We start from the raw sequence: 12,750 nt of genomic DNA, 5'->3' as shown, positions 1-12,750 counted from the left end.
AGTAGGGCCTAAGCTAGAAGTCATTGAATCTTTTTCGTATTTGTTAATTGCTGTATAAAATGGTGGAGCTGCTGAAGCTTGGTTTCTTAATGGTTCTCACTTCCTTTACAGTATTCTTACTGTGGCAAAGTGCATGCTTCTAGGTATGTAGTGTCACGTGAATTGTGATGGAGCTAGGAAACTGGCTGGCTATGCTATTGACTAATAGATGAGTGAGGTTTTCTTTTATTTTTGCATCCAACATTGCACAGCAGTTCCGTAATTGCACCTGTAGTGGTGAGGTAGTACCCTGATTAGATTTTGCCCGCTGCTTTTTTTTTTGGTGTATGTATAGATGTGTATATACACATACATACACACAATTGTCTTGTTTGTTTATTTTAGAAGTTAGACTTTAAGGAAAGCACGTAGTTGTCCCTGATCAGATCACTAGTTGAAACTGTTTAAGTGTGACAAAGTACTGAAGAGGTGTCATCTAATAATCTGTGTATCATACATCTCACGGTAAACATGCAGATCCTATTTATTGTATAGAAATCTCTGTTGTTTCAAGCAGTGGCTTTGAAGAAAATGTGTAAATAATGATGGGCATATGGTAACAGCAGTATAACACTGTATTGTATTTAAGTTACTTTACTGCCTGAAGTGGTTCCTCAATGTGGAAACAAGGAATCTGATAGGAAATAGTTTTATGTTAATTTGATACCGAAGTTTATCATTCTATTTCTGGAAATTCAGAATAGAGGAAAGCTGAAAGAAAGCTGCAAGGTAAGGCTGATATTTCTCAGAGGATTGAGAACGCGAAGAAGGTTGGCTGTAGAAGTTCTTCATAGTGAACTAGAACTTAAATAGGGTATTGCCATTTAATAGACATGCTTCAGTGGATAGGAATTAAAGTTCTGGCTGGGTTTGTGCTTCTAAAAATGTGAGTAATTAATCAGCATTAGACCAACTTACCTATAGTGTTTTGGGACTTGCAATTAAGTTTTATCCAGGAGTGCAATTATGTGAAATATACCTTAAAGAGATCTGGTAACATTTCTAATAATCCAAGAAATATCTGTAAGACTAGTCATTTTGGTGAGTAAATTTCTCACTTTTTATGAAAATAGGACCAGTCCCCAACTATTTTTTTTGGTTATTTTTCCACCCTTAAATGGTGTTTAACTGACCGATGGCTTATTTACTGTGGTGGAGCTAGAGGCTGGAAGGGGCTTTGAGGGTGGCTTGGCCAGGCAAGCTTCCTCGACCTGGGTGCTCAGGTTGTGCTGAGTCAGGTTTTGAATAAATCCTTGGATGGAGACAGCACAACCTTTCTGGGAAGCACGTTCCGGTGTTTTACTATCTCTTTTTTTCTCCTTTTTCCTCATGTATTTTTATTTCTCCGTGTTTGGATGCTGCAATGCAGGTGTTTGAGGCTGAGACCAACTGGTGCGTTCACCCTTGAGCATTACTAGTGCAGACCAGTAAGCCAAGCTGATTTTTAAGTTAGGCACGATGTGTGCTGCCACCAGCCACCAAGCCTGGCACTTGCAAGAAACCTGTTCACCAGCCCAATTTGTCCACAGAGACCTAGAGCTCGAGGCATGCTTTCATCGCTCACGATGTCGAGCCGAAGCGTATAAGGGAAAGTAACAGCTATTTACGCTGTGCCTGTGTTTCCAGGGCTTGAAATGGTCCCGGAAACGAGCAGAAAACAAACAAACAAACAAACAAGGAAAAAAAAAAAAAAAAAAAAAAACGCGGCCCCGGGAGCTGCTCGCCGAGCTCTCCTCGGGGCGGGCCGCAGCGCGCCGCTCCCGCCCAGCCCAGCCCGGCCTCGAGGAGGCTCCCGCTGCCAAAGCAAAAAAAAATAAAAATAAAAATGGTGGAGGCCTGGTACATGGACGAGTCCCAGGAGGACCAGCGGGCGCCCCACAGGCTGCACCCCAACCGCGCCGTCAGCCTGGAGCAGCTGCGCCTCCTCGGCGTCACCTACCGCAAAGTAAGAGCCGGGGCCCCCCCACCCCGAGCGGGACGCGGCTGAGCGAGGCCCCGGCGCCGCGCCTAAAATGGCGCCGGGCCCCCGGCGCTGAGGCGGCAGCCGGGGGGGTCGCCCTAATGCCGCCGCTCCCCTTCTCCTCACGCAGTGCAGGCACCAGGAGTCTGAGCTCTGTGTCGGTGCTGAGGGCTCTTCTGAAGCACAGCGCCAGCCGTGCTGGGCCGTGTGGTGGTCGTGCAAGAGCCCCCCTTTCCTGCGTGCATCAGGCAGAAGGGCTGCGTGACAGGGAATTTCTGTCACAAACTACAAATCGGGCATGCCTCAGCTATAAAGCGCGTTCATTAAGAGCTCGTGATTTTCTCTCCCCTGTAATCGCACCTCAGGGGCTTGAGGAGTGCAGCACAAGCGGTGCTGCAGAATTGGGAGTACCTCGGGGGGGCAGGGACATACGTTGTTGGCCTTTGAAGTGTGCTGCATGCTGTGTGAGGTAGGGACATGCTGCAAGAGTCAGTAAACCGTGGAAAATCCCGCAGTTATGAAACCTCAGGTAACTTTCCATTTCCCTGCTTTTAGTAGCTCTCCCACTTTCAGAAATCTGGCATCTGAGCAGAAAAAGTGGAGTGTATCCAAGGCAATTTATTAATACATTTCTGGCATAATCAGCAAAGACCCCAAAGTTACTAATTTCTAATTTAATCTTATTTATTGGTGCCATGCTGCTGCTCTTTTGTGTATGACAATAGCTTTGTGTGCTTGGAAGCAAGTCATGCCAAGTGGGGAAGTGGTGCTGAAAGCAGCTGGCGTGTCTGCCAGCATCTCCAAACCTCAGAAACTGGGATGCAGAGGTAGCAGGAAGGCCTCCCAGATTATTTCTGTGCGAAGGTGGACAGGATATAGGTAAATCAAATGAATCTGGCCCTTGAATGATATTAAGGTTGTAAAAGCAATGTGAGAAGGCAAGTATAGTTTTCTTCAGGGGTAAGTCCATATGGGATGTCCATGCTGATTTCAAAAGCTTTTTTCTCCTTTTCTTTAATCATTCTTGGTTTTCCCCCATGATAACCAAAGAGTAACTCTGTTGGACTTGTTAGTATCTGGTATATCATTTGGCATGCAGTAGTTGTACACTCATGCATTGAACTTTCAATCTTGGAAGGTAGTGGTACGTGTCTTGTGTACCTATGAGAAGCTAACTTAGCTACCCACTGGTGTTATTTGTTTCTCCACTGACATTCTCAACAACTTTGTTTTTTCCTGATTAATAACTTGAATTGTGTCTTAAGCGATTGTCTGAATTCATTTTTTTCTGCCTATTTTTCAGTTGGATGCTGATAACTATGAGACTGATCCATGTCTGAAAGAGATTCGGAAAGCGGAAAATTATTCTTGGATGGATATAATAACTATACATAAAGACAAGCTTCCAAATTACGAAGAAAAGGTATGTAAGCTTTTGCTTTGAATGAAGATTTGTATTCTGAAGTCCATTGCTAGTGTGTGCAGCCAGCTTCGTAATACACATTCATTGTGAGCAGAGTCTCAGGGGTGAGATTTCCATGTTTAAAATACATTCTGTTCAGAAGTCCTTAACTTAAAAAAAAAAAAAAATAAAAATAAAAGTTTTGATACTGATTTTCAAATGGGAGGGGAGGGTGGGGGAGATAGGCTTTTTGCTTCTTAGATTGGCTTCGAAGTTTTTTAGGTTAGTTCCCATGACTGTGTCATTTTGAACATAAGGTTCCTACAAGTAGAGCCCTGTAGATATGGACCTGACTTCAGAGAGACTAACAAACTGGGATGAAGGCAGGTTGTTGCCAGCTCTGCACGAGATTTGAAGGCCAAAACATCCTAATGGCTGTTGCAAAATTCATCTTTTCAAAGGAACATATCGTGGAATTTGAGGGATACATTCTCCTTACAAGAAGATTTGTTAACTTGGGCGGCTAACAGCGTGGCTATTTCAAAAAAGCTGAATACGAACAGTGCCAGGCTCCGAGATGAGCCTTCTAAAAGGAATGTTCTCCCTGCCCCAGGGTGTTGGACTGCTGTTCTGGCCTGAATACAACAACCTGGTGGCATTTCCATATTTTCATTCAATTTTTGTCCATTTATCAGTTTAAGTGCATTGTGTTACACTGGCATTAAATTTTTTTACAAGGTGAATTAGGTTGTAACTCAAGTATCCTGTGTGAGCTCAACCTGATACACAGATAAGCCTTTACTCACTGGGAACGTGGACTTTTGCACATTTTGCTGTGCTGAATCAGTAAAGGCTGAGGTCTGTTTCAGGCCCACCTGCTCTAGCATGGCTAAACAGCATCCAGAACTAAACAGATGATGTTATCTGGTATAGAACATTTAACGCATGTTTGGAAGCATCCACAGACTGTCTCTGGCTGATTGGATTGGCTGTTTTAATCCTATTGGTCTCATCTGTCAGTTAAATCACTGCATAGTTAGAAAGCCTTTGTCTGCTTTGCCAAATGTTTCAGCCATGTTTTTTAGCAGTGATTCTGTGTTCAGTAGTTTTAAAAGATACCTGCTATCCCTAGATAAAAACATTTTATGAAGAACATTTACACCTAGACGATGAAATTCGCTACATCTTAGATGGATCTGGCTATTTTGATGTTCGAGACAAGGATGACAAATGGATCCGAATTTCCATGGAGAAAGGAGACATGATAACCCTCCCTGCTGGCATATATCACCGATTTACGCTGGATGAGAATGTATGTTACTATAGTTTACCGTAAGTTTTGATGACAAATGTCTGTGAGTGTATATCTTATTAGTAACTGCATGCCCTGAGACTTTGCAGTTCATTAGCAAAGCATATTAAATATGAAGTAGGAATATGAAAAATACTAAATAATTCACAGCATCTGAACCTTTCATCTCCAGGTCACAAATCCAGCTTCATCTCATCAGCTGTAACTGCAAGTCATTGCCACGTGATACCCATAGTGTATTTTGTGTGACAGTGGTGTCATAGCCAGGCCCTGCCTGCAGCGAGATTGCCCCTACTGCCACTTGTGGCATGGAGATGGATCCTTCTGTGTTGTCTTGTTGGGTGTCTTTGTATGGAGAGACAGAGCATACCTGTCTAGATCAGTGGCATTCTTTATAAGCGCTAAATTCACCTTCAGGGAAAGAATGATTTAAGGGTCCGGAGCCACTACATGCAGCTGGCGTATGCCAGACTGAACGCTTGCTTCACAGGAGGTGACCTGCTTTTGGAGAGTATTTTTGGCAACAGGACTGTGAGATTGAGAGTCCTGAGCTGTGTGCCTGCCCTTGTGGACTTCTACATGTAGGTTTTTAATCTCAGCATTAGCCCTAGAAAAAGGGGAAATGTGTGTCATTGTCTCCTGTGTAGCAAGATCCCATCTCTGGCATGGTCCTGACTGTGATATAATTTTGAATCAGCTGCCCAGGTAGCAGTTAATGTCTATGAAAAAAAAATAAAAACATACTTTAGTGAAAAACCCAGCTTCTCATGTCTACATTTTGAGATCCACAATGAATCAGCTACAAACATTATTTTAAGGCTTTTTCATTACATACACAGAATGTAATGGGTTATGGGTTGAATCCACAAGAAGTCGTAAACATTTATGTCCACTTCAGGAACTTCAGTCCAGAAATGGAATCTTCAAAGTCTCACATAAATTCTTTAGGTACTTCTAGACCTTTGGGTTTTGCAGCTAAGTTCTTTAGGTACCTAACTTTGTTCTTGACATTGCTGAGCATGTAGGTACAGGATAAGCACTTTGCAGTGTTTACAAAATAGTTAGGGCCTAAGCCTGTAGAATATTTGGTAGTAGAGAAGAGGAGAGTTCCCCATAACTCAGTGTTTGGAGCACTTATGCAGGATGTAAAACGCCGTTCTCTGCTGCCACAGCTGCACCTTCCCACCTGGCATACTTTTGGCTAGCTGGTGGCGAGGGCTATTACTTTTTCTTTTGAAATCTGGAGACTTTTCACGTTCCGTACATAATGGGTTTTTATTTTTTGGCTAGTTTCTGTATTCCCCATTCAGCTCTTATGGCCCTCACTTGGAAGCTTGTGATATTCCTCAGGCCCCCAGTGATCTTGTGTCTTCTGCTTGTTGTTGTTTAACTAAGCAAGTAGGAATTAGATGCTGTACTGCTCAGTATTGTGGATCCAGTGCAAAATGATCTGCATAAGACAGGATTTATCTGGTTTCTTTGAAACAGGGAGAAGTACTGTTTGCCTGGCCTGGAGGCACTGGTTGTGACACAGGAGATCACTGCATAAGTGCAAAATCCCCTTGCTGCAGTAGCTGGCAGCAGAAACAACAGCATAATGCTACAATATTCTGGAACATGTGAAGCTTTCAGTCCGTCTTGAAACAGTTTCAAAAACCGCTGCAGAAGTGCAAATGAAACCATTAACTTCAGAATTATGATCCCATGGAAAGGAGCTCTTACGTTACTTGTGGCTTCTTGTTCTTTGACAGAATTACGTGAAGGCAATGAGGCTGTTCGTTGGAGAACCAGTCTGGACAGCATACAACAGACCAGCTGATGATTTTCCTGCTCGGAAACAGTATATGAAGTTTTTGACTGAAGCACAGTAATGGTGTCTGCGACCTGACAGGTGGAGCAGCCTTGAAGCCAATCGGAATAAATGTGATTTTTCAACCGACTACACTACTGGTTGCATATACACTGGAATCACAAAATCATAGACAAATTTAGGCTGAAAGGTCATCTGGAGGCCACTTAGTCCGTTCCCCTTTGAAGTACAGGGCCAACTTCAAAATTAAACCAGGTTGCTCAGGCTCCTGAGTTTTGAAAGCCTCCGGTGCAGGAGACTCCACAGGCTGGCCAGGTACTTGCTCCATTGCTTAGCCGCTCTTGTGGCCTCACAATTTCTCTTCATGTCCAAATCCCTTGACACCGCGAGTGGTTGTTATCTCTCACCCTGAGAAGAATCTGGCTTGGAGTTCTCTGCACTCCCTTCTCTAGTGGCAAAATACAATTAGGTCTTCCCTTAGTCCTCTCCAGGCTAGACAAACAAGTGTCCTAAACTGGACTTTTGGCAGTCCAAGTTGTTAGTGATGATATAAACTATGATTTGTCCTGGCTCTGACTACTGAGGAATGTCACTTGTAGCCAGCTTAGTCAAACAGAAACAACTGGCCATTCCTAGCCTGATGGTCCACAAGTTTTTCACCTACTTTGTAGCTCGTATTCCCAGTCTGAGTACAACGCTACTGTGGGAAACTGTTGAAAGCCTTGCTGTATGCAAGGTAACTGCCATCCACTGTTTCCCCTCTGCAACAGAGCCATTTATTTCCTCCTAGACGGCAGTCGGGATGGTCAAGCAGAATGTGCCTTTGGTAAATTGGTGTTGACCAACTATTCCCAGTTCCTTATATTTCGTGTGCCTGGAATGGCTTATTCCATAATTTGCAGAAATATGGATGGCCAGCGTCTTGTTCCCCAGATCCTCTTTCTCTCCTTTTTGAAGATGTCTGTAACATTTGCCTTTTTCTGGCCAAAAAGATTTCTGTGATCTCTTTAATGATGGCAGCCTTCTGGTAACATTAGCCAGTTGCATTTACAGTAGCTCAGGAATCCATTTTCTAACCCTTTTTTTCCTGATGTTTCTGGCAGGTAGAGTTGGGAGAGGTGGGCTACATTAATATTCATTCTGCTCTGAATCCATGCTAATGAACTATGTAGGATTCTAGTTTTAATTAAAGAAAATAAACCCAACTTCATTCTTGTCTAAAAATGTTCACAAGATAAATTTGCATAATCGGCATTTTACTATGCAGCTTCCCTAGCTCAGGCCTGGTACGTAAAGCTTTGGTTTTCTCTTGGCAAAATGTAGCAATTTGCTCCCATGAGTTATTAATAAAATTAATTTGACTTCAGTATGGTTGCTTTTTTTTTTTTTCTTCCTTTTTTTTTTTCTGCTGCAGACATTAAGGATACGTTGAGCAATGGTGTTACTGCTGTAATTTTTAACCAGCTTTTATTCCTTGTTCTGCTGCTGACCTGTTCTGTAACCAGACAAAGCACTAAGTGCGTGCCTCAGTTTCTTTAGCTGTGAAATAAAGAAGATACATGGACTTAAACGTGCTGGCCCAGTTTTCAGTAAGTGCCTTGCTGTTACTCCAGGCATGCTGCTCCTCAGCAGTGGGTACAGAAACATTTTGGTATGAATTTGCTCCTTGCAGTGAGTCAGCTGTGCAGATTGTGGTGTGTGCTTCAGCTCCCAGAGGATGATGAGAGCACAGATTCTGCACTGCCTGCAGCCTGTGTGCCAATTTAAGCCATATGCAGTACAAACTCCTGTCTTGCAGTTGCTCATATAAACAGGACTCAAGCAAGATGAGACTTGGGGTTATGTAAATTTTCATAAGGTAGTACAAAGGAGAAAATTAATTGAACTTTCCCGCTGTTTGTAAGTACAGGTCTGCTAAACATCCCTTCTTTAGCAAGCAATCTTTTCTTTATCTTGCAGGAGCATTACGTACAATAATGGCTAGGTCTAGAAGTGTCTCTGAAAACAAAGTTGTGGTTTTGAAGTGAAGCTGTACCAGCTTTTATCTTAAAAGGTGTAAACAGCAAGAAAAAAGGGCATATAGTTCCTGTCTCCCAGTATTGGATTGCAAGGTCACTGCTGAGGCAGGCACACACCTGATCATAAATTCTGCAGGTGCTGGACTCAGTCTGTGGCAGTAGGGTGCAGGCACAACCCACGTTTGCGAAATGAGAGCCCGCAGAGAGCTTAGCTCAGCCTGCATTAGCTTTTGTGCTGTGGTTTGTAAGCCTGGCTGAAAATCAGAGTTACCAGCAAACATCAGGTATAACTGTGGTCAGGTTCTTCAGGTAAGCCTGCATGGATGCTGTGCTGTGCCCACCGGATCAGGGATTTGTATGCCATGTCCATGGCAGCAGCACTGCAACATCCTCTTATGCAGCACCAAATGCACGGGGGCATCCCAGTCCCAGTACAAATTTATGGGATTTTTCAAGGTACAGCTACAGGATTAAGTGACAGTTACCACCTGCAACAAGTTTTATTTATTTGACTTCTATGCCACAGAAAATGGTACTTCTGCATGTGCAGGAAAATGACTGCTTTTTCCTGGTGCTGCTGTCAGTCTGTGGAATCCAATATAATTCATCTTTTCCTTTGTTTTCTTTTGTACCAGAAGTCAACACAAATCTATTAATTCCTCCTCCTTCTCCCATGGGCCTCTCTGCTTTGATTCTCTTTCTTTTGCTCTTTGTGCAAAAAGAGAAATGGAAGCTGTGGAGCTGAGGAGCTCTGTGCTCAGCACCATCATCCGGGCCCGGTCAGACTGAGGGAGCCACCAGGAAGGGAGCCCAGGTGATGTTCTCTGCTTGTGGGAGATTTACGGCTTGGAGGCAGCAAGGAGGGGATAGATACAGGAAAGAAGCTGCCCACAGCAATTGCTTTCGGCATCTCGCTGATGTAGAATGTGACCTCGGAAACAGGACTGAACCACCTTGTTTTGTTGCCTCTCCGGAGGAATATATACCCCTGGTACAGCTCCCATCTCCGGGCTGTCAAGAATAACACACGATAACACCGCTGAGCATCATTCATCATTTTCATAGCACAATGCATTCTGCTGCTGAGAGGTGGCAGTGACTGCGAGGGTCTTGCTGTGAATGCTTTTAAATGCGTGCCCTTTAGTGCTATAGGTGTTCTTGAAGGGTTGAAAGCATTACTATCCACAAGCATTTTTGTCAGCCAGGAAAAAAAGCAATTTGGAGGCAGTATAAATACTCGGTGAAGAGCTTGCGTGGGAGATTGCACTGGGGGAAAACAGCTGGACAGAGAAAATGTTAATATTAATAGGAAAAGCCCCAAGGAGCGGAGAGAGAACATACGATTCTATCACATATCTAAAAGCAAGAAGTGAAATCGATACTTTTTGGTCCAAAACCATGAGTCTCTTTTGCTGCAGCCAGTGGAAAACCTCAGTGCATTGATGTAATATTAAAATTTATGTAAGTGGTTCAGCAATATCACGTTGGCACCGTTAACTCAGACAAGGGGAATATTTCAACTTCTCCAGGATTAGAGTTTAAAAAAAAAGATGATAATGGAGAAATGGTGCTGAATTGAAGGGTTTGAAGGTAGCTTTTTGAATACCTGTGTATTATTTTTCACATTAATGCAGCTTGTTCCCAAGTGCTGTGTACCTCACTTTCTCGTGACTGTCCTGGGAGAGCAGTGCCCTTGTTTTCTGCAAGTGGACTCAGAATGGTGGATGGTCAGTGGGCTTTTTAATGGACCAAGTGAACAAACAGGTGGCTGACAAACTCTGTGACCTTGCCCTCCTTTGTTAGCTGTCCTGGGTAAGTGTCTTTGGCAGGGGATCCCCTCGGGGAAGCTGATTGCCTTAGCACCAAGTTGTTTCACAGCCAGTCAGCAGCTTCAGGTGCTTGTGTGTGCTGTGTGCAGGTGCCTACAAATGAGATCCTCCAGATCTGGCTGAGGGAGATGCCGAGGGAAAGGGGTGAAGCAGCCGTGGCTGTGGAGCGCAGGGATCATGCCGCTTCCCTGTGGCTGGGGGCCTGTAGCTGCCTGTCTGGGCTGCTGAACTCAACGAGTCAAAGCCTTTGTGCTTTCAGAGCACTGTGTCTGAATGTCCTGCTGGCAGAACAGGTGCTCTCCTGCCTGGTTTCTGCCTCCAGGATTTAGCTTGAGCTAAAAACTTATTGGAAGGGACAGTTTCATGACAAAGGGAATCGTTTAATATCAGCTGGCAGAGACCAATGCACATAAAGACTGAAGTGGCAGCTGAGTGCCACTTTGAAGAATGTCCCTTGTTGCCAAATGGTAAATTTAGGGGTTTGGTCAGACAGAAGCCGGGAACCCTTCCTGTGCTATGCTCAGAAATTACATCATCTCTTTGGGATTTTGTCCTGTGAAAATGACAGAAATTCGGACTCCCTTCCCTCTCCCCAGAACAGGGTCACTGCCGGGTGTCTTCTGTTTCCTGAAACCAAATAAACACCAACACATCAGGGAATGAATTAGTGTTACAATTAAATATTCCTGGCTCAAAGAGCCATATTTGATCTGAATTGCTGCATTCATTGTGACTTTACAGCTTGAATCCCAAAACATTTTGTGTGTTTGCAAAAATGTACTCTGCTCTACCTGCAGCTTGAAAAACCCACGATTTTATACAATGTAGTCACTAGCTCTCCTTTTCTGTTAACTGTACTAATGCCCAGGTAAGACAAAGAGACAAAACTTCGAAAATTAAAATGCTTGGGTAAATATTCAGCAGCTAAAGGGAGGGGGACATATTTTGCTGCCGGTTTCTCCTGCTGTAGCTCTCTGTGGGTTACCTCCACTGATTTTGAGAAGTCCCCTGCCTTTTGATCATCTTTTGTGCTTTTTGTCAAGATACCAATAAATAACTGTGGTGCCTGTCAGCGAGCCACATCGACTGGTAGAAAATTAGACTGAGTCTGCTCCTTGTGTTTTGGGTGGTGGCTCTGTGTGACCCGCAGTTAGTGGCCACGGTGACAGCAGCCACTCTGCGCTCTAAATCCCGATTTTCCCTGTGGTCACAGGTAGTCCAGCCTGAAGGATTTGGATCTGGGCTTATTTTTTCTCTGTTTTACCAATGGTTCAGGCAACTTAACACCAATCTGCTGTTAGTGAGTGGGAGGGAAGCTGCTGGCGGTGATGCTGGGGTCAGGAGGCAGCCCTGGTGTTGCCAGGCTGGGGCTCGGTCCCGTTGCCTACCCCTGGCGTGTGGTGTGCCAGCACCTGCTCAGCCCCTCTGCTGTATGATAGATGCTTTAAAAGCAGCTCAAGTCATTCTATTCCACAGCTTTTAACTTCGGTATTTTCAGTTCAGCACTGACAGTTTTGACAATTTTTCAAAGTCAGCCAGGAACCTCCTCCCTCCTTCACTCCCTGCCTCAGCTAAATAACATCCCATTTTTTTTCCCCTCTCTTTGTGGGTAAATTGCAGGCTGTTGCTGGCTTTCAGATGGACTTTTTAATGCCGAGCACTCTCATACATAACAGAAATATATGCAAATATTTCCAAAGGTAGGTAGGACAGATTGATTCAGAGCACCATGGACAAGGCAATAGCTGGATTCTCCCATCCACCCCAATCTCTCTTTTCCTCACCAACACCAAGATTGTGACCGTCTCACACACCTGCTGAAGATGAGTGATTCCCAAGCCGATTTGTAGAAATAAGCAGAAAAGCAGCTTTCCAGCAGCTTGTCTTCAAGTCAGTGCTGGTGCTTTTTTACATTCAGTACTTCAGAACTGCTGTCCATGTGCTAAAATCATGAAGATTTTAGCATGGCTACTGTGTAAAGATCCTCATTGGTAAAATCCATTTTTATAATGTTCTATCAGGAGGACAGAAAGCAGGGAAGAAAGGGAAGGTGGCCTCTTCCTTTGAGCTCATATAGGTGTGAGCTTAGGGACAGAAACCACCTTGTTCCAACATCTAGAGTTTCCTTGGCCTCTGCTCATGACAGCAGCAATCTTGGTGGTTTCTCTCTGAGCAGCCTGAGGATGACTCTGGCTGCTGTGGTTCCACCTATTTGCAATAAATTTCTATCTGTATTTTATGTTTCAGGCTTGTTTTCAGCACACTGCTTGGATTGATTGCACGGTGAAGCAGAGAAGGAATACAAACTTTGCACTACAGCTAAATCTGACTGGAGATGGGGTGCTGAGTACCTGGCAGACATCTGTTGGAGGACTGCAGT

The 12,750-nt window shown here is 44.1% G+C and overlaps 1 protein-coding gene across 2 annotated transcripts; it reads left to right on the top strand.

Moving 5' to 3' along the window:
• The first annotated feature begins 1,181 nt into the window (after positions 1 to 1,181).
• ADI1 (acireductone dioxygenase 1) lies at positions 1,182 to 8,149 on the top strand. Of its 2 annotated transcripts, none has more exons than XM_082757697.1 (4): positions 1,182 to 1,984; positions 3,303 to 3,422; positions 4,534 to 4,713; positions 6,202 to 6,454. In XM_082757697.1, the coding sequence occupies exons 1-4, from the start codon at positions 1,865 to 1,867 to the stop codon at positions 6,334 to 6,336; spliced, it is 555 nt and encodes a 184-aa protein (XP_082613823.1). In that variant the 5' UTR covers positions 1,182 to 1,864; the 3' UTR covers positions 6,337 to 6,454. The 2 variants fall into 2 exon arrangements, with proteins under 2 accessions (XP_082613823.1, XP_082613824.1); XM_082757698.1 differs by lacking the exon at positions 6,202 to 6,454 and adding an exon at positions 6,465 to 8,149 and having other exon boundaries at positions 1,745 to 1,984.
• Positions 8,150 to 12,750: the final 4,601 nt, after the last annotated feature.

Source organism: Aythya marila, assembly GCF_965140915.1.
Source record: "Aythya marila genome assembly, chromosome: 3".
In the NCBI taxonomy this organism is placed as follows: Eukaryota; Metazoa; Chordata; class Aves; order Anseriformes; family Anatidae; genus Aythya; species Aythya marila.
This window is presented reverse-complemented; position numbering and strand designations above follow the sequence as displayed.

Bases quoted from the DNA above. Each gene is read 5' to 3' on its own strand.
- ADI1 (XM_082757697.1), top strand. From the start codon at position 1,865: ATGGTGGAGGCCTGGTACATGGACGAGTCCCAGGAGGACCAGCGGGCG. The intron at 1,985-3,302 runs GTAAGAGCCGGG...CCTATTTTTCAG, and splicing joins TCGGCGTCACCTACCGCAAA to TTGGATGCTGATAACTATGA. The intron at 3,423-4,533 runs GTATGTAAGCTT...TGCTATCCCTAG, and splicing joins TTCCAAATTACGAAGAAAAG to ATAAAAACATTTTATGAAGA.